The sequence below is a fragment of the Neoarius graeffei genome, chromosome 5 (assembly GCF_027579695.1).
Source record: "Neoarius graeffei isolate fNeoGra1 chromosome 5, fNeoGra1.pri, whole genome shotgun sequence".
NCBI lineage: Eukaryota > Metazoa > Chordata > Actinopteri > Siluriformes > Ariidae > Neoarius > Neoarius graeffei.
Window position 1 is genome coordinate 41046034 of NC_083573.1, and position 22497 is coordinate 41068530.

The window sequence follows — 22497 nt, forward strand, 5'->3', positions numbered from 1 at the left end:
GCCAAAATGTTCATACAATATTTTTGAAATATCAAACAAAAACAGGGTGGCACGGTGGTGTAGTGGTTAGCACTGTCGCCTCACAGCAAGAAGGTCCGGGTTCGAGCCCCGTGGCCGGCGAGGGCCTTTCTGTGCGGAGTTTGCATGTTCTCCCCTTGTCTGCGTGCGTTTCCTCCGGGTGCTCCGGTTTCCCCCACAGTCCAAAGACATGCAGGTTAGGTTAACTGGTGACTCTAAATTGAGCGTAGGTGTGAATGTGAGTGTGAATGGTTGTCTGTGTCTATGTGTCAGCCCTGTGATGACCTGGCGACTTGTCCAGGGTGTACCCCGCCTTTCGCCCGTAGTCAGCTGGGATAGGCTCCAGCTTGCCTGCGACCCTGTAGGACAGGATAAAGCGGCTACAGATAATGAGATGAGATATGACATACCGGATGGCACATGTTTGTTTTGTGGGCCTTTTAAATAAAGTCTGCAAGAACGACCTTATAACTGCCTATTTCAACTACATCACAGCGCGTTCATGAATTTACCAGCATTGCTGGCAGGGCAGCCGGAACAAATTGTGACGCTCTCACCGTGTTTGGCGTGAATGTAGGGTTACAGAATAATGTATGGATGTCAGTAAAGAAAGCAACATGTTACTGTATATAACAGACCAGAAAATATAATGAATTCTGCTGCTTTTTTTCAGACAAAAAAAAAACAACACAATGAATGTTGCTGGGATTCATCTCATCTCATTATCTCTAGCCGCTTTATCCTGTCCTACAGGGTCGCAGGCAAGCTGGAGCCTATCCCAGCTGACTACGGGCGAAAGGCGGGGTACACCCTGGACAAGTCGCCAGGTCATCACAGGGCTGACACATAGACACAGACAACCATTCACACTCACATTCACACCTACGCTCAATTTAGAGTCACCAGTTAACCTAACCTGCATGTCTTTGGACTGTGGGGGAAACCGGAGCACCCGGAGGAAACCCACGCGGACACAGGGAGAACATGCAAACTCCACACAGAAAGGCCCTCGCCGGCCACGGGGCTCGAACCTGGACCTTCTTGCTGTGAGGCGACAGTGCTAACCACTACACCACCGTGCCGCCCCGTTGCTGGGATTCGCATGCAAAAAAAAGAAGCAAGTGCAACAGTAAGAATTTCCCAGTAGAACTGTAGCAGATTCTCTAAAATGCTTAGTAAAGCCTACCAGTTAATTTCCTTATAAAACTGCACAAATTGAACCTGATACTACTTGGTTGTTACACCAAATATTGACTTTGGCTAGTTTATTGCTCTTTATCAAGTATTTGTTCCTTTGCACCTTTGCTTTACAGCATTTATTTGCATATACCTAAAATTGTTGTACAGTACTGCGTGTGTGCGTGCGTGCCCGCGTGTGTGCATCTACCTTGCTGCAACTAGCTTCATTTGAACTTTATTGATAAGAGATGTGCAACTAAATTCAAACTCCAACATAAAGTTCACCTAATAGAAAAAAAGAGAGAATGAGAGATAAGAGGAGGGGATGAGATGAGTTTAAACAGCTGTTTGAACAGACAATAAGGATGAGCAGCAGAAGTGGAGATTGCACCTTGGACCCAGAGCGAAAGACTGGATAGCTGACATTGCAAGAGTGAATGTTGGAACTCAGTCCAGTACACTCGATCTTAAACTGGCCATCCTCCTGAGAGAAAGAGAACATTTTAATTTCATTGTCATTTAGTTAATTGTAATCACTCACCGGAGTAGATAAGGAATACACATGCTCTTGGAAACAGAAGTGTGTTTACCCGTATACTTAGGCTGCTGAAGTGCAGGTTTTTGGAGTAATAAAGAATGAGGCTGGTGTTATAGGCATTCTCTAACTGGTTCTGGAGCTGAACCTCCACAGCCAGGCGTCTTCGAGGACTGTGGATCACGTAAGGCTGCTGCCTGCCAGCGCACAAGAGATTAACCTTCATACAACACTGACACAACATTACAAACCCAGGCTTTCTATTATTCGGTCCTAAACAATTGTTTGCTTGTTCAGGCTACCTCAAGAGCCTGTTAGTATTACCTTGTTCCTTTGATGTCCATGTGGGCTTTCAAAACCAGGTCTGTAACACACACATCATCTTCTCCACAGTCTTTATAAAATGGAATCTATCAAACACACACATGGCCAGACAGGATCTTCTGTACTGTTTTCAGTATTAGGATACCTGTGTTCACAATGGCAGCCTGGATAGTACAATATGTGTGTGTGCGCATGTGTGTGTAAGGTGCCCTGTAATGGACCAGCGTCCCATATGGGGCTGTGGAAATTCAGAGAGGGACAGGAAGAAACTTAATAAACTGGTCAGAAGGTCTGGCTGAGACTTGGACTGTCCTCTGGACTCCATTGAGGTGGTGGGTGAGAGGAGGATGTTATCCAAGCTGACCTCAATCATGGATAACCCCTCTCACCCCCTACATCAGGCTGTGGGGGCTTTAAACAGGTCTTTTAGTAGTAGACTGCTACACCCACGGTGTAAGAAGGAGAGATACCGCAGGTCATTCATACCTACTGCTGTCAGACTGTATAAGACCCACAACTTGTAACGTAGCAACAATAACCTGTTTGTCGTTTAATTTGCACTACTTCACCACTACTACCTCTGCCATCTCTCATCAATGCAATTATTATGTGCAATAATATAGGCCCTAAACTATTTTTATGCATCTCATCTCATTATCTCTAGCCCGCTTTATCCTTCTACAGGGTCGCAGGCAAGCTGGAGCCTATCCCAGCTGACTACGGGCGAAAGGCGGGGTACACCCTGGACAAGTCGCCAGGTCATCACAGGGCTGACACATAGACACAGACAACCACTCACACTCACATTCACACCTACGGTCAATTTAGAGTCACCAGTTAACCTAACCTGCATGTCTTTGGACTGTGGGGGAAACCGGAGCACCTGGAGGAAACCCAGGCGGACACGGGGAGAACATGCAAACTCCGCACAGAAAGGCCCTCGCTGGCCACGGGGCTCGAACCCGGACCTTCTTGCTGTGAGGCGACAGCGCTAACCACTATACCACCGTGCCGCCCTATTTTTATGCATATATATATATATATATATATATATGAGTGATTCCACGCTTATGGGTACTGAAATGGGGACATGAACTTATTTTTAAAAATTCACCTAAAACCATTTCTTTTTTTTACCATCAGGTCACAAAACATGTAATCTTTAATGAATGATATGTTAAAAGATAACTTTAATTTTCTGAGATGTAATAAAAACATTTATATGCCAAAGTCAGAACGTAACAGAAGTGTTGTGGACATATATATTCTCAATTTTAACAATGTAGAATTACTTTTTGAAACATAGGAAGGTGATGTTTTAGCAAATATAATTAATAAACATGTGTAGTAGAATAAACATACACATTCTTTCAATAAGATTAACATGGTATATAGCTAGATTGTAATTAATTTGTAACAGACGCGAGATGGACAATTGTAACAGAAGTAATGTAACAGACATCATTTTGGAACTCATAGGCTTGACTTTGGCATATAAATATGTTTTTATTACATCTCAGAAAATTAAAGTTATCTTTTAACATATCATTCATTAAAGATTACATGTTTTGTGACCTGATGGTAAAAAAAGAAATGGTTTTAGGTGAATAAGTTCATGTCCCCATTTCAGTACCCATAAGCGTGGAATCACTCATATATATATATATATATATATATATATATATATATATATATATATATATATAAAATTTATGTATATATGTGTGTATATATACAGAGTCTACCTGTAATGTGCAATTTTTCCGAGCCTCTCAATAAGGCAATTTTTCTATACTTTTATTCATCCCCGATGTGGGATGAATAAAGTGAATCTAATCTAATCTAATCTAATCTAATCTAATCTAATCTAATCTAATCTAATCTAATCTAATCTAATCTAATCTAATCTAATCTAATCTAATCTAATGTTCCAGATCCACCATGATACTGACCAGGATAAAGTGGTTACTGAAGCTAAATGAATGAATGTGTTAACAAATTAATGGGAAAAATACTTCCACAGTTAATTGTCATCGCTTTGCTTCAAAAGTGCATAAAGTTAAACCACGTTTGTTTCATCTGGCCTCCTGTAACTATAAGTAGCTAACTCCTATTAAAAATAACTGACTTCCAGCTGCTTTGTGAGGCTGCCGCTATGAACACAGGGCTATAAGTAAAGGGCTGAGACTTAATGGTCTTCTCTTAAGTGGCTTGCATAAAGATTGGAGATACACTGAACTCACAGACTGCTTAAGTGTGGTTGGCCAGCCTTCATCGAGCACTGGGCCACTATCCGTGTCATTGATTTTGAAGTTCAGGGAGAAACTGATTGGTCGGATGTAGTCTGCTGTGTCCTGTTGATCAAACAAGCAGATATCCAGAAACAGTAAAGAAACAAGAATAATCAGTCTATCTGTCTGTCTGTCTGAATTGTATGGACTTACAAATACATGGAAGGGCAGCGTGTGGCACGTAGACTTTCCTACTTCAACTCTGACCCCTGTCAGTATCTGCCTCTGAGAGTTAGCATCAAACAAAGCACGTGCAGACAACTTTCTGTCATCCAACATAGCCCCCACGTGCAGATCTGAAAAATGACCAGGAATTGAAGAATACAAAGTGCATGTAAAGAGTTCATGCATAGTTGCTAAAGAAGGTGAATAAAATAAATAATAATTATTTTTTTCGCGGTCCAAATCCTGCGCTCTGATTGGCTGGCGAGCGGGTCCGTATCCTACGGTACGGACCCCAGTTACGGACCTCTGGCGACTTGCTCGTTCACAACAACAACAAACATAGTAGCAATTTTTGTCAACATTTATTTTCGCATTTCTCAGGAGAATAGCATTCATTTTACAGCATGGATAGCGATAACGACAGTGTTCACAGCGAAAGCGAGTTTTACTACCCTGAGGAAGAAGAAATAAAATAAAACATTTCAGGAGAAAGCTAAAAACCTCTAACTTGCTAACGCCGAGCATGACTCCTCTCATCTCTCTCTCATTATCTCTAGCCGCTTTATCCTTCTACAGGGTCGCAGGCAAGCTGGAGCCTATCCCAGCTGACTATGGGCGAGAGGCGGGGTACACCCTGGACAAGTCGCCAGGTCATCACAGGGCTGACACATAGACACAGACAACCATTCACACTCACATTCACACCTACGGTCAATTTAGAGTCACCAGTTAACCTAACCTGCATGTCTTTGGACTGTGGGGGAAACCGGAGCACCCGGAGGAAACCCACGCGGACACGGGGAGTACATGCAAACTCCGCACAGAAAGGCCCTTGCTGGCCATGGGGCTCGAACCCGGACCTTCTTGCTGTGAGGTGACAGCGCTAACCACTACACCACCGTGCCACCAGCATGACTCCTATTTGTATAAATAGGGGACTACATAGGCGGCAAAATGTAGTTTTTTTTCCTGCCATGGAAGTGCACTTGTATACCGAGGAGGAAGCCATTTACATTGCATTGCCGTGAATGAGGATTCAAAATGGTGGCTCGGCTCGGTTTTCTCTTTCGGGCACTCTCGTTTTCTGTTAGAATTTGGTAAAGAAAAAAAAAATATATTATTTACCAGCTTAAGGTCGGTCCGTATGGTGAAATACCGTGACCTCGGCCTTAAATACTGACCTCGGCCCAGAGGGCCTCGCTCAGTACTTTCAAGACCTTGGTCACGGTATTTCACGATACGGACCTCCCAGCTGGTAAATAACATATATATATATATTAATTAAATATCAACAAAATTTTAAAAAATTTTTATTTTCAGCTTATAAGACACTTAGTAGATTTAAATGAGTGTATATGTCAAACTGGGAGTTGGTTGAAGTACCAAAGGTTGTGCCATGTGAGCCTGGGGAACGGGACACAGCCCGGAAGCAGGCGGTGGCAGTAAGGCATGCTGAATCACGGCTGCCCCTGTGGCAGTTCTTCTGTATGACGTTGATGGAGTGTGGCTGAAAGGACAGACTCATGTTGATCTGCACTATGCTGCGAGACCTGGGAGACACAGGAGTGAGCTGTCACATGCAGAGTAGGAAACACTAAGGGAGAAAGAATTGTGCCATGTACCGATGTTGTAGAGCACCTGAGGAGGACGGCACTGCCGTGAGCTCCGACCGCCAGATCCAGCAGTTTGTCTCCATCCATATCCAACAATGCGCTCAGACTGCGGCCAAAATACTGCAGGCCTGCAGAGAGAGAGGAGGCAGAGATACGCTACAGGAAGAGACAAAGAGACAGGCAGAAATATCGAATAAGATGGCAAAAGAGTGTAAGAAAAGGAAATGCCAGATATAGATGACAGAAGCAGTGAGGATTGAGTAAGAATAAAAAAAATAGTGATGAGCTTGTGGACATACTGGTATAAGGCACAAAATGGACTAAACTGTCTTATGTCTTAACTGGGTACACAAATATGTGGCACACACTCATCATCTTACCTGCTTGTAATGGGGTTTTATATAGAATTCATCGCCATGGTAGATGTAAAGCGCACCCTGGTGATCATCTTCCAGTGGAGCTCCCACTAGAAGGTCAGAAAAGCCATCATGGTTGAGGTCTGGAGCCACAGTCATGGCATAACCAAACCGAGCATCCTGGGGTTTCTGCTGAGAATGTAGGGTCCCATTCGGAGCAAAACCATTCTAAGGAGAGCATTTAGTGACCTTAAAAGTGTGGAATTCTGACATGTTAATTGAAAAGAGTTGCGTGAAGGTAAAGAGTGTCCTCTTTTTCCCCTTTCTGCTTCTTACCCCATCTAGACAGTAGACATAGACTTTGCCTGTCTCTTTGTTCCCTGCTCCCAGGAACATGGGGGCAGCAATCAGGAGGATATCTGTTATACCGTCCTGATCTACATCCACCACACACACCTCGCTGCCAAAATAGGAGCCAATCTGGAAAGAGAGAACAACAGAGACGAAAAGAAATATTTAGAAGAGGGAACAACTCAGTGAGGCTGAAGATAAATGAATAAATGAAATTATGAATGAAAATATTTTACCTGCTCTCCTTCAATGGCCTGTGTGATGTTGACATCTCCATCTAGACTCAGGTCAAACAGAATTACCTTTCCTTTGTGTTTGAACCTGGGTGCCCCAGCCACATACAGCCTCCTCCAATCACCTACTGTCACCGAGGACACAGTATAACCTGCAACATACACAGAACCAAGATTATCACTGAAATAGAGAAACATAAACAACACACATGCATGTAGATATATTCAGGCTGTATATAATCCCAAAACATTGAATAGTGGCTAACGTAACTCAAAGTTACTTGAGTAAATTTTATATATGGGTCCGTCTCAGAAACTGGTCTCTCATTTGGGACATTACGGTCAAAAAATTAATTTTCTAATTTTACTTTTTTTTTTTGCATTTACCTAACACTCAATGTTTCTTTTGTCATGTTTAATAAGAATAAAGATAGTATCTTGCTTTATCTGGCCTCCACTGTGGAAAATTTTTTTGATTACAGTTCAAATGTTTTTGTAAAATTGATTGACATATAAAATAACTACATCATGAAGAATTAAAGCCCCTCCTTCACAGATGAGTGAAAATATTGAATAAATTTCCTCTTTTTAATTGCTTGGGTTAAAAATGCCAAGTTATGATGACTGAATTGATTATTCACTTAAATATGAATAATATGATACATTTTGGGTATTTGATATGGCGAAATGGGACACAATGGAAAAATCAAGAACACACCGGAAAGATGAGAATAACGGCGCTGGTAAAAGAACAGCAACTGTACTGGCTGAAGGTCGCGCAGGTCTCTGCTGCGGCACGCAAGCAACGGGACATCACTACCACACCGGACGGAGCGCGAGGCGGGGGCGGGGCAAAATGACTGGCCGTAGATTCTATCAAAAGATCGATCTAAATTGACCATGGTTGCAAAATATTGGCCAAAAATACGCAAACACAACGAAATATGAAAATAAGATGAAAAAGAAACATTCTATTGCCTTATACTGCAAAACTAAAACAAAATAAAACTGTCAAAACTCACCTTTTCAGTGATAACGTCCGAACAGATCACCCGCGTAACAGAAAGACCGCAAATGGAAGCACGATCAACTTCAAACTGTTGGAGTGGAAAATTCCATTCTACACATGCAAATTGTTAAATGTGTGTCCTTCCCCGCACACAAATAACACGCTACGGTAAACAATAGACCACAACTCATTTTATAGCTCAGAAATTCATACGAGACCAGCTACCATCGTAACATATTCTGTAAGAAACATATTCTATACCTAACTTTCAGCTTTCGTTTTAAAAAACAAAATCGCAGATTTATAACTAAATTTTTATATGGCGTAGTGATTTTAAGTTACTACTTTTGGTGAGGTAGTGACCTTGACCCTGAGGCTTTCCGTTTAGATCAAAACACACGATCGTATTGGTTTTGGGTCTGCGGAAAATGGAGTTACAACGGTGATCAAATATTTTGCATGTTTTATTACGGTTATGATTGTTCTGTGAGCGCACCAATCCTTAGGTGTATAAAGTTACAACTTAAAATACAATTAGTGATAACTGTAGACTTTTCAGTGGACTACAACCTTTTTAAGGGAATGCGATGTAGTCAACCATTTATCATGTCCCAGATCAAGCCGCCATTTTTCCACAAATTTACAGAATTTTTGCCAAATTCTGAATAGAGTATTCACATCAAAGATTTAGTTTTATCTGTATTATTTCTTTCATCATTTTATTTCAAATTAAAACCAACATCACCATTCAAAATCATATAGTTTATTGACTGTGAATATATTTAGTGGGGTACCCCCACAGTACCCAGTTTCTGAGACAGACCCATATATTTAACAGTTATTCCATGAAATTGAGTCGTACATGAGCTTATAGCCAATGAGGTGCGTAGCACCATGTACGACGAGACTGAGTGGAATAACTGTTTTATTCTATCCACATTCACTGGATCTTGAGAAACAGAGCATTTTTATTTTCTGCAATACGCAACATGCTCCACCATTTTATTTTTCTCTACTCACAGTATATGAGCTGATAGCCTAGTAGCAGAGTAGCCAATTAGAGCATGCGATTGCTCGTATCCAGTGAATGTGTATAGAATAATAGGGAATGTACAATTGAATAATAAAGTACATTCTGAAGTAGCTGCTGTTGGGAGTTGTCAACTAGTTGGGCTGTGGAAAATAAAACAGTGAGGCATACGGTAAGGAAATGCAGACAGGCAGTAAAGAAAGCAGGCTAAATGTACTTTGAAAATATTTCAGACTAGATGAAGCCAATCCTAGTCAACTGCTTAAGACTATGCTGGGAAAAGTCTGTTTTTATTTATTCTGCATTAATGGAATGTTAAGATTTTGATATCACTTTGCATGAAGTGGAAAAGAGTGCCTTTGGTGATGCGTCACTATCCAATCCCACTCAACTAGTTTAGAGTCTGATTAAAAGAACAAACAAAACAAAAAAAACCTCCCAGACCCTGCTGAAGACACTGCATCCTTCTTCCATTCCTAAGCTAAAAGGAGTTTCCACACAGCGCTGCACTCAGTTTCAGAATTTAAGAATTTCTTCATCCTTAAAGCATACACGCAGAGCCATGGCCTCACTTTTTGTTTATAAATGCCTCGAGACCTCAAGAATGGCACAGGAATAGTTTTAAGCATGAACAATAAATCTAATATAGTAATTTCTACGATTAAAATGATTTATATAGGTAGCGGTCTGAGTGAATGACCTTGACGCCCGTAACGTCACAGCAGGAAGTCTATCGGTCTCATCGCCATTTCCGCTATACTAAAACACAGAGCTGACTCCAACTCCGATCCTCCATTTTGAGCTAATTTATCGCCATGCCACGTAGATGTGTTGCTGGCCGGTGCAGCAACACTACAGAAGGTGGATTTACGTTGCATTCATGGCCCAAGAATGTTCAAACTGCAAAGATTTGGACGCGTTTTGCGAGAATTTCACGGGCACATTGGGTGGCTATGAAGTGGTCTCTCCTCTGCTCTGCACATTTTACTGAAGACTCGTACAAGACCTCTGATCTGTTGAGGAGCGTTGGCTATAAGCCCGTATTGAAAGAGGGTGCAGTACTAACAATTAAAGGAAAAGAAAACTACAAGAAAAGGATTTATTTTATTTATTTTTTAAAAGGAAAGTGAGTTCAGTTGCACCAGTCCTCCCAGAGTGAGCCGAGGGTTGTTGGTAAAACCCAGGACGGAACAGGACATATCGCTCGGGCAGTGACCTCCCTGCGGTTGTTGCTAAAACTGGTGACATCCCATTCTGTCCCAGGTTTTAGTAATTGCCTGAGTTGAGCAGTAATGGCGGAGTACTCAGTATGTAGAAAAGTGAATGAGTGGACCAGCCGTCTTATTTCTAAACTGGATATTGCTGCCATCTCGCCCTTACGTCGAAGAAGTGAATGAATGGAGAACTGAACAAACAACTGAAAGTCAGATTGTTTCAAAAACAATTGGCCACAAGATCGGCCTTCAAAAAGCGAGAACACAGACGGGTAAGCTCCGACTCTCATTTGGATTAAAAAAAAAACAACACTCGTTGTTTACCTGCATTTAGATTAATACATCTAACTTGTATTGTGTATTTAAGTTACTGGTATAAGATTATTTAATTTGCTTCAGAATGTGATTGTCTCAGTTCATCTGATTATTTAATTAGTCTTTTACGTTTTATCAGTGAAAATGCATGCATGTACATGTATGTTGCATAAGTTATAACACCTATCCTGTTTTAATGAGAGTCAACCCACAATCAGTGAAGTCAAATCAGTCTTAGTTGAGCAAGTCGGTGATGGTATTTCTTACTTTCATCATCAATTTTTATTGATATGACTTTGGTCTATAGCTGTAAAAGGCCTTGGACTTAAAACCGGTTACCGCTGTGACGTCACGCACTCAGGGCTGGCTGGCTCAGCGGGGCAGCTCCAATGCCAACTTTGCGGTCGATTTTAACTCTCAAAAAAATATATATTTTTTATTCCCATTTACGCAGCATACAAGAGTCAAGGGGGGCGGCACGGTGGTGTAGTGGTTAGCGCTGTCGCCTCACAGCAAGAAGGTCCTGGGTTCGAGCCCCGGGGCCGGCGAGGGCCTTTCTGTGTGGAGTTTGCATGTTCTCCCCGTGTCCGCGTGGGTTTCCTCCGGGTGCTCCGGTTTCCCCCACAGTCCAAAGACATGCAGGTTAGGTTAACTGGTGACTCTAAATTGACCGTGAGTGTGAATGGTTGTCTGTGTCTATGTGTCAGCCCTGTGATGACCTGGCGACTTGTCCAGGGTGTACCCCGCCTTTCGCCCGTAGTCAGCTGGGATAGGCTCCAGCTCGCCTGCGACCCTGTAGAAGGATAAAGCGGCTAGAGATAATGAGATGAGTCAAGGATGGAGATACTATCCTCTCAGAAATTTATTTAAAAATAAAAGGTTCTACGTATCTCCTTTAAATTTGATACACAAATTGATTATTTTGCACGGGATCGGAACACTTTGTCCAAAGACCATTTCGTCCAATGCCTTTTTCATACACGCTATAAATTATTTTATTTGTGCGACAAGATCAAAATATAAACAAACCATAATTCATTCAAGGGAGTGCATTAAGAACTATCAAAGCCTTTTTCATTCACACTACCAATTATTTTATATGTGCGACAAGATCGAGATATAAACAAACCATAATTAATTTAAGGGAGTGCATTAAGCAGGTTTATAACTGCGTCTCCCTCGATTTATATACCTAATAACCTATATATACCTCCCACTGTCAGAGAGCGGTAGGAGACGGATGCAAGTGCAGAAGTAATGTTTATTAACAACTGTGAAAACACACAGGCAAACAATCCAAAACGGCAGACAATCTCGTAAATGTGGAACTAGCAAAAGGTTGGGCGAGGCACAAACAGGCTAAATCAGGCAAAGACAAAAACAGAAACTAAGAACAAGAAACAGGATCAGAAACCCAGGGAATCTACACGGGAGAATAAGGCTTGGTAATGCGCACTGACGTGGTGTAATACTTCGCACTGAACGTGCGTTTTCTCAGTCTTTATACAGGCACGCTGATGCCTCTTGATCATGTCCAGGTGAGCCTCATTAACAGCGCGCATGCGAGAGTCCGCTTGGCGTGCGCGCAGTCCGGAGTACACCTGAGCGGACTATCGCACGCACGCTGTTAATGGGGCTCACCTGCACATGATCAAGAGGCATCAGTGTGCCTATATAAAGACTGAAAAAAACACGTTTTCTCATATCTGGATATCATATCTCCTATCTTGCACCTGCCAAGGATATCTGGAAAGTGCGAATATAGATTTTCTATGTAATTTGGTCTAATGAAAACGATCTTTCTCCACAAGCAGCCCCAGCTGAGCGCGCCCGAAGTTGACACTCACTGATTCCCATCATTTCCGGTTTTGTTGTCATTTTGCAAAAATGTGCTTTGCTTCGGTCAAATTCCACTCAGAATTCCTCCTTTTTTCAAGCAAACAAATATCTGAAATATAAAATAATTGACAGTGCGTTTGAAAAAGGCTTTGGACGAAATGTCTTAACTATTGGACGAAATGACCTGTATCCTTTTGCACCATGTAGGCTAAAAAGCATTGAAGCCAGAGATTGAGCTAAATTTAATTTCATTAGCCTTGAGGTTTGAAATGTTCTTTGTGATATCCTGAAACAGTTTTCAGTTAGGGCCGCACGGTGGTATAGTGGTTAGCGCTGTCGCCTCACAGCAAGAAGGTCTGGGTTCGAGCCCCGGGGCCGGTGAGGGCCTTTCTGTGTGGAGTTTGCATGTTCTCCCCGTGTCCGCGTGGGTTTCCTCTGGGTGCTCCGGTTTCCCGCACAGTCCAAAGACATGCAGGTTAGGTTAACTGGTGACTCTAAATTGACCGTAGGTGTGAATGTGAGTGTGAATGGTTGTCTGTGTCTATGTGTCAGCCCTGTGATGACCTGGCGACTTGTCCAGGGTGTACCCCGCCTTTCGCCCGTAGTCAGCTGGGATAGGCTCCAGCTTGCCTGCGACCCTGTAGAAGGATAAAGCGGCTACAGATAATGAGATGAGTTTTCAGTTAAATGATGGAAAAGTTACCTAGGTATGCTGCATGATTCTTTAGCTTCACAGGAAATTCTTCCTCAAAGGCTTCTCGAGGGGGCATGACTCTTCCATCAACACCCTCTTTTAAAATTCCTCCTTCCCAATCATAAGCTCCTACCATGCCAAACAAGATCCCATCCTAGAAAACAGCACCATGTAAAATGCATTAACTGACATTTAATAGAGAAAGGCATTGGGCCTTTCAGTGTTCACACAACCAAACAAACTCCTTCACTTAATCCTGGAACATTTCATATATTATTTATCTATTTGTATTTGGAATCTACACAAATAGGTGTACTGAATGGTAATCTAATACAGGAGCCAAAAGATGCTAACATCATATACAGATATTAACAACATTATAATTTGTAAATCTGCCTAATAGAAGGACGCGATTGACTAAGGCAAGTGTACTGCGACCTGTAGCTCTCTTGGAAAAGTGTAGTATGGCTCTGTCCTTATGACAGTGACAACATCACCATCAAAATTACTGCAGTTTTATATTTAGGATTGCGATATATTTACAATATACAATGGTGCTTGAAAGTTTGTGAACCCTTTAGAATTTTCTATATTTCTGCATAAATATGACCAAAAACATCATCAGATTTTCACACAAGTCCTAAAAGTAGATAAAGAGAACCCAGTTAAACAAATGAGACAAAAATATTATACTTAGTCATTTATTTATTGAGGAAAATGATCCAATATTACATATCTGTGAGTGGCAAAAGTATGTGAACCTCTTGGATTAGCGGTTAATTTGAAGGTGAAAATAGAGTCAGGTGTTTTTAATCAATAGGATGACAATCAGGTGTGAGTGGGCACCCTGTTTTATATAAAGAACAGGGATCTATCAAAGTCTGATCTTCACAACACGTTTGTGGAAGCATATCATGGCACGAACAAAGGAGATTTCTGAGGACCTCAGAAAAAGCGTTGTTGATGCTCATCAGGCTGGAAAAAGTTACAAAACCATCTCTAAAGAGTTTGGACTCCACCAATCCACAGTCAGACAGATTGTGTACAAATGGAGGAAATTCAAGCCCATTGTTACCCTCCCCAGGAGTGGTCGACCAACAAAGATCACTCCAAGAGCAAGGCGTGTAATAGTCGGTGAGGTCACAAAGGACCCCAGGGTAACTTCTAAGCAACTGAAGGCCTCTCTCACATCAGCTAATGTTAATGTTCATGAGTCCACCATCAGGAGAACACTGAACAACAAATGGTGTGCATGGCAGGGTTGCAAGGAGAAAGCCACTGCTCTCCAAAAAGAACATTGCTGCTCATCAGCAGTTTACTCAAGATCACGTGGACAAGCCAGAAGGCTATTGGAAAAATGTTTTGTGGACGGATGAGACCAAAATAGAACTTTTTGGTTTAAATGAGAAGTGTTATGTTTGGAGAAAGGAAAACACTGCATTCCAGCATAAGAACCTTATCCCATCTGTGAAACATGGTGGTGGTAGTATCATGGTTTGGGCCTGTTCTGCTGCATCTGGGCCAGGACGGCTTGCCATCATTGATGGAGCAATGAATTCTGAATTATACCAGCGAATTCTCAAGGAAAATGTCAGGATGTCTGTCCATGAACTGAATCTCAAGAGAAGGTGGTTCATGCAGCAAGACAACGACCCTAAGCACACAAGCCGTTCTACCAAAGAATGGTTAAAGAAGAATAAAGTTAATGTTTTGGAATGGCCAAGTCAAAGTCCTGACCTTAATCCAATGGAAATGTTGTGGATTGACCTGAAGCGAGCAGTTCATGTGAGGAAACCCACCAATATCCCAGAGTTGAAGCTGTTCTGTACGGAGGAATGGGCTAAAATTCCTCCAAGCCGGTGTGCAGGACTGATCAACAGTTACCGGAAATGTTTAGTTGCAGTTATTGCTGCACAAGGGGTTCACACCAGATACTGAAAGCAAAGGTTCACATACTTTTGCCACTGACAGATATGTAATATTGGATCATTTTCCTTAATAAATAAATGACCAAGTGTAATATTTTTGTCTCATTTGTTTAACTGGGTTCTCTTTATCTACTTTTAGGACTTGTGTGAAAATCTGATGATGTTTTAGGTCATATTCATGCAGAAATATAGAAAATTCTAAAGGGTTCACAAACTTTCAAGCACCACTGTATTCGCTGAAACCAAGGTGAATATCACTGAATAATAACCGAGATAAAATCAAGGTTATTATTCACCGATATTCACTGAGACTGAGGTGGATAATTGTTCTGGTAGAGATATACCAGTGATTATTTAAAAAAAAAATTAAAAATCGTATTTAAGAAATCGTTTATTTCAATCTTCAAAAGAGGCATCCAAATGTAATGCGCACAGACTTGCAGCATGCACACAGGCTTGTGTCACTTATCTACGCCGACTCACATGAAATACTTTGTTTTGAAATCGATAAAATAAATCACAATCCTACCTTACCTTTGAATAGTTTTAGACCAAACTTACTAACATATTTAGTGCTTTTAGGAACAGCATTTTCTTTAATAATTTCTAATTCTTCCTCATTTACAGTGACGAAGCGCTTGGCTGCCATTTTACTGAGTCACTGGAGGTGATTATCGAAAATTAATCTGAATCTCTTGACTAGTCAGTGCACACGATTTCCTATAATCACTTCCGTATTTACAGTATACTAAATGTCAACATAGCTATAAGTGTGCAGGAACTATTGACAAGGCAATAGTTTTCAAACCAAAAAAAAAAGTCAATTTGTAAAGAATACTCACATTTAAAATATGTGTTGAGAACCCAATTTGTGACATCTCCATGAGGAAGGTACTTTGATTAAATCCCAATGTCCCTGTCAGCACAAAAAACATTCCGTTCCATTCCAATAACATCAGTAATAACTCTGTCATGCAGAGTGACTGCATAAATAAATGCAGAGTGAATGACAGATTATACACTGAAGCCTATTGTTCAAAATTTTCAAACAACAAACATGCTAAAATATTAAATGATCACTGTATAATAATCAATTACAGTGGTGCTTGAAAGTTTGTGAACCCTTTAGAATGTTCTATATTTCTGCATAAATATGACCTAAAACATCATCAGATTTTCACATAAGTCCTAAAAGTAGATAAAGTGAACCCAGTTAAACAAATGAGACAAAAATATTATACTTGGTCATTTATTTACTGAGGAAAATGATCCAATATTACATATCTGTGAGTGGCAAAAGTATGTGAAGCTTTGCTTTCAGTATCTGGTGTGACCCCCTTGTGCAGCAATAACTGCAACTAAACGTTTCCGGTAACTGTTGATCAGTCCTGCACACCGGCTTGGAGGAATTTTAGCCCATTCCTCCATACAGAACAGCTTCAACGCTGGGATATTTGTGGGTTTCCTCACATGAACTGCTCGCTTCAGGTCCTTCCACAACATTTCAATTGGATTAAGGTCAGGACTTTGACTTGGCCATTCCAAAACATTAACTTTATTCTTCTTTAACCATTCTTTGGTAGAATGACGTGTGCTTAGGGTCGTTGTCTTGCTGCATGACCCACCTTCTCTTGAGATTCAGTTCATGGACAGATGTCCTGACATTTTCCTTTAGAATTCACTGGTATAATTCAGAATTCATTGTTCCATCAATGATGGCAAGCCGTCCTGGCCCAGATGCAGCAAAACAGGGCCAAACCATGATACTACCACCACCATGTTTCACAGATGGGATAAGGTTCTTATGCTTGAATACAGTGTTTTCCTTTCTCCAAGCACAACGCTTCTCATTTAAACCAAAAAGTTCTATTTTGGTCTCATCCGTCCACTAAACATTTTTCCAATAGTCTTCTGGCTTGTCCACGTGATCTTTAGCAAACTGCAGATGAGCAGCAATGTTCTTTTTGGAGAGCAGTGGCTTTCTCCTTGCAACCCTGCCAATGCACACCATTGTTGTTCAGTGTTCTCCTGATGGTGGACTCATGAACATTAACATTAGCCAATGTGAGAGAGGCCTTCAGTTGCTTAGAAGTTACCCTGGGGTCCTTTGTGACCTCGCCGACTATTACACGCCTTGCTCTTGGAGTGATCTTTGTTGGTCGACCACTCCTGGGGAGGGTAATAATGGTCTTGAATTTCCTCCATTTGTACACAATCTGTCTGACTGTGGATTGGTGGAGTCCAAACTCTTTAGAGATGGTTTTGTAACCTTTTCCTGCCTGATGAGCATCAAAAACGCTTTTTCTGAGGTCCTCAGAAATCTCCTTTGTTCATGCCATGATACACTTTCACAAACGTGTGTTGTGAAGATCAGACTTTGATAGATCCCTGTTCTTTAAATAAAACAGGGTGCCCACTCACACCTGATTGTCATCCCATTGATTGAAAACACCTGACTCTAATTTCACCTTCAAATTAACTGCTAATCCTTGAGGTTCCCATACTTTTGTCACTAACAGATATGTAATTTTGGATCATTTTCCTCAATAACTAAATGACCAAGTAAAATATTTTTGTCTCATTTGTTTAACTGGGTTCTCTTTATCTACTTTTAGGACTTGTGTGAAAATCTGATCATGTTTTTGGTCAAATTTATGCAAAAATATAGAACATTTTAAAGGGTTCACAAACTTTCAAGCACCACTGTAAATTCTATGTAATACCTGAAATGACAAAATATCTAATGACTGAAACCGTTATGCAATCCTGCCCCAAGGCCACAGGGTCAGTGCTTTTCTCATCTATACAATCAGATTACTCATAACCTTCTGTTGTGCCAACAGCCATCTCCATATTCACAGATAACTCTTTCGTCATCTTTATACCTTCCCTCCCTTCCTTCCTTCCTCTTCTGAGAGGCAAAAATGGCATGAAAAATTTCAGCCATGCCCTAGCTCAAGCATCATGCCCTGACCCTCTTTTTAGTTCCCAACTTTATCCACCCATCCTCTAAAATGAAGGCATCATCTTTCCTGTCTCTTAGAATCACTGGCATCAGTGGCATTGCGGGCAGCCTAGTGAGGAAGGTGTTTGTAGCTTCATAAAAAATGACACACCCACTATCATATAATATGAATATCATTCTGCTTACAGTAACCTGTCTATAAAGTATGTTTATTAGTTGTGCCATATATTAAGCCTGTAATGAAATCAGACTCCAACAACATCTAATGTGGTAGCAGTGTTTTTAACAATTAACAGGAAATTCACTTAGTTTCTTCCTGATTTATCCTACAGAGCTTCAAAGCTGACAAGCGCATTTGAATATGAATTTCATTTACACTTTACATTGAGTCAGTGTTTGTTTCTTTGTTTTGCTTAATGTAAGGTCTTTAAACACATACAGTATGATTTGAAATTATGGGTTACAGTTTTGAAATTAGGGGCGGCACGGTGGTGTAGTGGTCAGCGCTGTCGCCTCACAGCAAGAAGGTCCTGGGTTCGAGCCCCGTGGCCGGCAAGGGCCTTTCTGTGCGGAGTTTGCATGTTCTCCCCGTGCCCGCGTGGGTTTCCTCCGGGTGCTCCGGTTTCCTCCACAGTCCAAAGACATGCAGGTTAGGTTAACTGGTGACTCTAAATTGACCGTAGGTGTGAATGTGAGTGTGAATGGTTGTCTGTGTCTATGTGTCAGCCCTGTGATGACCTGGCAACTTGTCCAGGGTGTACCCCGCCTTTCACCCGTAGTCAGCTGGGATAGGCTCCAGCTTGCCTACGACCCTGTAGAACAGGATAAAGCGGCTAGATGTAATGAGATGAGTTTTGAAATTATTATTTTTTTTAATCAGAACCCCAAATACAAACATTTTCATTGTGGTAAAAAATAATAAAGCTTTTAATTTCAATAGTTTATTGCTTAGCTGATTTATCTCTTACCTTCCAAACTAAAGATTCGATCTCCAAGTGCATCTACAATGTCATTCAGTGCAGCTTCATCTGTTACATTGAAAAAGTATTTCTCATCAGGGTCACTGGCAATGGATTTGATCTCATTAATAAAGGTCTCTGGGTCCTGCTGCCTGCGAATGTAGTGGCCTAAAACCTAAGACAACAAAAGATAGCGTGAGAGAGACAAACAGAAACTGAATATTTGGTAAGTAGTTCTGCTCTGAGAATGTTTCAATCAATAAAACTCCTACTGGCTTCAGGGAAAATGTTAAATTCAGAGAGCTGAAGGGACTTTAGAGAATTACAACAAATGTTCTCATACAGAAACTCAATATGTGCACTACATTACAAAAAGAGTCAAGCAGATGATATGATGCATTAATTCACAAAGCAGTGGTAGGAAGAGCAGAGAAGGAGCCAGAACACCCCCACATGACTCCGACAGAGAGAACATCACTGACTCATAGGCACAGCAAAGACATCTACTGGAAATTTATCACTAATCAGAAGTCCTTTATGTCACCTTGGATACTGTCCAAGCAAAGCTCCTTGAAACATCCACTTCTGTATTCAGTAAACTTCGACAGTAGGCCTTTGCTCAAGAAAGTTCTTGGAATGTCAACTGATTTGACAGAGGTTTAAGCAATTATTTCAGCTTCATTATCTAAACAACATGCCTCAGGTGTTACAATTGAGGTCAGAAGTTTGCATACACTCACCATGGACATGACTGTCATGGTAATATTTGGCTTTCAATTACTTTTTGAACGATTCTTTTTCTGGGAAATAATGATGCCTCAGATATCTGAGGCAAAGGTCTACTGATTGTTGAGCATACATCTTTAATGGAAAAAAACAAGAACTTGAAGAAAATTACACACACGGTCAAAAATAAACAACCTTGTTTTCAGAAAAAGTTGGAACACTGTAAAATGTAAGTAAAAATGGAATACGATGATTTACAAATCGCGAAAACCCTATATTTTATTGAAACTGCAAAAGTTGAAACCGATAAATTTTATTGCTGTTTGAAAAATATATATGCTCATTTTGATTTTGATGCTAGCAACATGTTTCAAAAAAGTTAGAACAGGGGCATGTTTACTGCTGTAGTTTTAAAAGTGAAATGTTGTCCTATTCTTGCCTGATATAGGATTTCAGCTGCTCGACAGTTCGGGGTCTCCTTTGTCATATTTTTCATTTCATAATACACCAAATGTTTTCAATGGGCAACAGGTCTGGACTGCAAGCAGGCCAGTTTAGCACCTGGACTCTTTAAGTGCAGAGCCATGGTATTGTCTTGCTGAAAGAAGGAAGGCCTTCCCTGAAAAAGATTTTGTCTGGATGGCAGCATATTGCTCCAAAACCTGTATATATCGTTCAGCATTAATGGTGCCTTCTCAGATGTCCAAGCTACCCATGCCATGTGTACTAATGCACCCCATACCATTACAGATGCTGGCTTTTGAACTGTGCGCTGATAACAAGCCAAATAGTCCTCCTCTTTAGCCCAGAGGGCGCGGCATCTATAATTTCCAAAAATAATTAAACATTTTTCAGGCCACAGGACAGTTTTCCACTTCATCTCAGCCCATCATAAATGAGCTCGGGCCCAGAGAAAGCAGTGCTGTTTCTGGATATTTCTATCTGGTTTTAACTTGCATTTGTGGATGCAATAATGAACTGTGTTTATAGACAATGGTTTTTCTGAAGTGTTCCTGAGCCCATACAGTGATTTCCACTACAGAATCATGTCTGTTTACAATGCAGTGTTGCCTGAGGGCATCACGAGCATTGAACGGTGGTTTTTGGCCTTGTCCCCCGCATACAGAGATTTCTCCAGATTCTCTGAATCTTTTAATGATGTTATGTACCACAGATGATGTGATCCCCAAATTCTTTACAATTTTATATTGAGGAATGTTATTCTTAAATTGTTGCATTGTTTACCCACACAGTCTTTCACAGAGTGGTGAACCCCTCCTCATCTTTACTTCTGAGAGACTCCGCCTCTCTGGGATGCTCTTTTTATACCCAGTCATGTTACTGACCTGTTTCCAATTAACATATTTAGGGGTTGTTTTTTTTTTCTTTTTTAGCATTCTACAGCTTTTGCAGTCTTTTTTTGCCCCGTCCCAACTTTTTTGAAACGTGTTGCTGGCATTAAATTCAAAATGAGCACATTTTTCAAAAAAACAATAAAATTTCTCAGTTTCAGCATTTGATATGTTGTCTATGTACTATCTTCAATAAAACATAGAGTTTCCAATATTTGCAAACCATCACATTTTGTTTTTATTTACAGTTTACACAGCAATGTAACTTTTCTGGAAATGGGGTTGTACAAGCCATTTAGGTTATTAATTCAGTGATGCTGAAAGTTCTAAAAAACAATTTTTTTAATTTGCCAAGGCCTCGTAACTTCCTGTTAGTGATCATAATTAGTTGCTACATGACATTGACTACAGCTGCTAGCTTCTCTGTGCCAAAATAAAAAGGATTTACTTGACAAGCACAGATTATTGTGAGGTGTAGCCACTTTGCCAAGGTCTGAAAGAAGATCCAATCTGTCACCCTCAGCTGAGAGGAAATTACTTTGGATGCTCAGGAACAACCCAGGAACCACCAAGTCACAGGCCTGCCCTGAACAGGAAGCTGCTGGAACACAAATGTCACTGTCTACAGTCAAATGAGTTTTGCATCACTATGGACTGAGAAACTGCAATCCAAGAAAGAAGTCCCTGCTCCAAAACTGACACCTTCAAGCTTGACAAAAATTTGCAGTTGACCACACTGACAAAGAAAACACCTTCTGGAGGAAAGTTTTATGGTCAGATAAGACAAAGTTGTTTGGGCACAATGACCAGAGGTATGTTTGGAAGAGTAAAGGTGAGGCATTTAACCCCAAGAACACTATCAACTGTTAAGCAACTGTTAAGCATGGTTAAACAAAGTGGACAGAATAATGAAGAAAGAGGACTGCCTCAGAATTCCTCAGCAAAACCTCAAGCCATCAGCTGGACGGTTCAAACTTGGACACAGTTGGGTGTTCCAACAGAACAGTGACCCCAAACACATTAGAGTTGGTTGTGGAATGGATAAAGCAGTCTAACATTAATCTTCTGGAATTGCATGACCTCAAAACTATTGAAAATATGTGGACTTTTAAGTAAAGTCAGGTTCATGACAGGAAACCAACCAATTTAACTGAACTCTAATAATTCTGCCAAGAAAAGTGGTCAAATATCCAACCAGAATTCTATCAGAATCTTGTTGATAGCTACCAAAAGTGTCAGGTCAAGGAGAAACTTCCATCCATCCATTTTCTGTAGCCACTTATCCTGTGCAGGGTCACAGGCAAGCTGGAGCCTATCCCAGCTGACTATGGGTGAGAGGCAGGGTACACCCTGGACACGTCACCAGATCATCGCAGGGCTGACAAATAGAGACAGACAACC

The 22497-nt window shown here is 41.0% G+C and overlaps 1 protein-coding gene across 1 annotated transcript in view; it reads right to left on the minus strand.

The window, feature by feature from the left end:
- itga10 (integrin, alpha 10) overlaps positions 1 to 22497 on the minus strand; it is a 108202-nt gene that overhangs the window by 10103 nt on the left and 75602 nt on the right. Inside the window, exons 10-23 of the mRNA XM_060921725.1 lie at positions 19028 to 19193; positions 15937 to 16010; positions 13176 to 13320; positions 7069 to 7217; positions 6818 to 6961; positions 6506 to 6709; positions 6151 to 6281; positions 5896 to 6062; positions 4501 to 4643; positions 4300 to 4410; positions 2057 to 2142; positions 1788 to 1929; positions 1589 to 1681; positions 1406 to 1482 (exon numbers count right to left, since the gene is read on the minus strand). Coding sequence (XP_060777708.1) covers positions 1406 to 1482; positions 1589 to 1681; positions 1788 to 1929; positions 2057 to 2142; positions 4300 to 4410; positions 4501 to 4643; positions 5896 to 6062; positions 6151 to 6281; positions 6506 to 6709; positions 6818 to 6961; positions 7069 to 7217; positions 13176 to 13320; positions 15937 to 16010; positions 19028 to 19193 — 1832 coding nt within the window. The remainder of the gene's footprint in view (positions 1 to 1405; positions 1483 to 1588; positions 1682 to 1787; positions 1930 to 2056; positions 2143 to 4299; positions 4411 to 4500; positions 4644 to 5895; positions 6063 to 6150; positions 6282 to 6505; positions 6710 to 6817; positions 6962 to 7068; positions 7218 to 13175; positions 13321 to 15936; positions 16011 to 19027; positions 19194 to 22497) is intronic.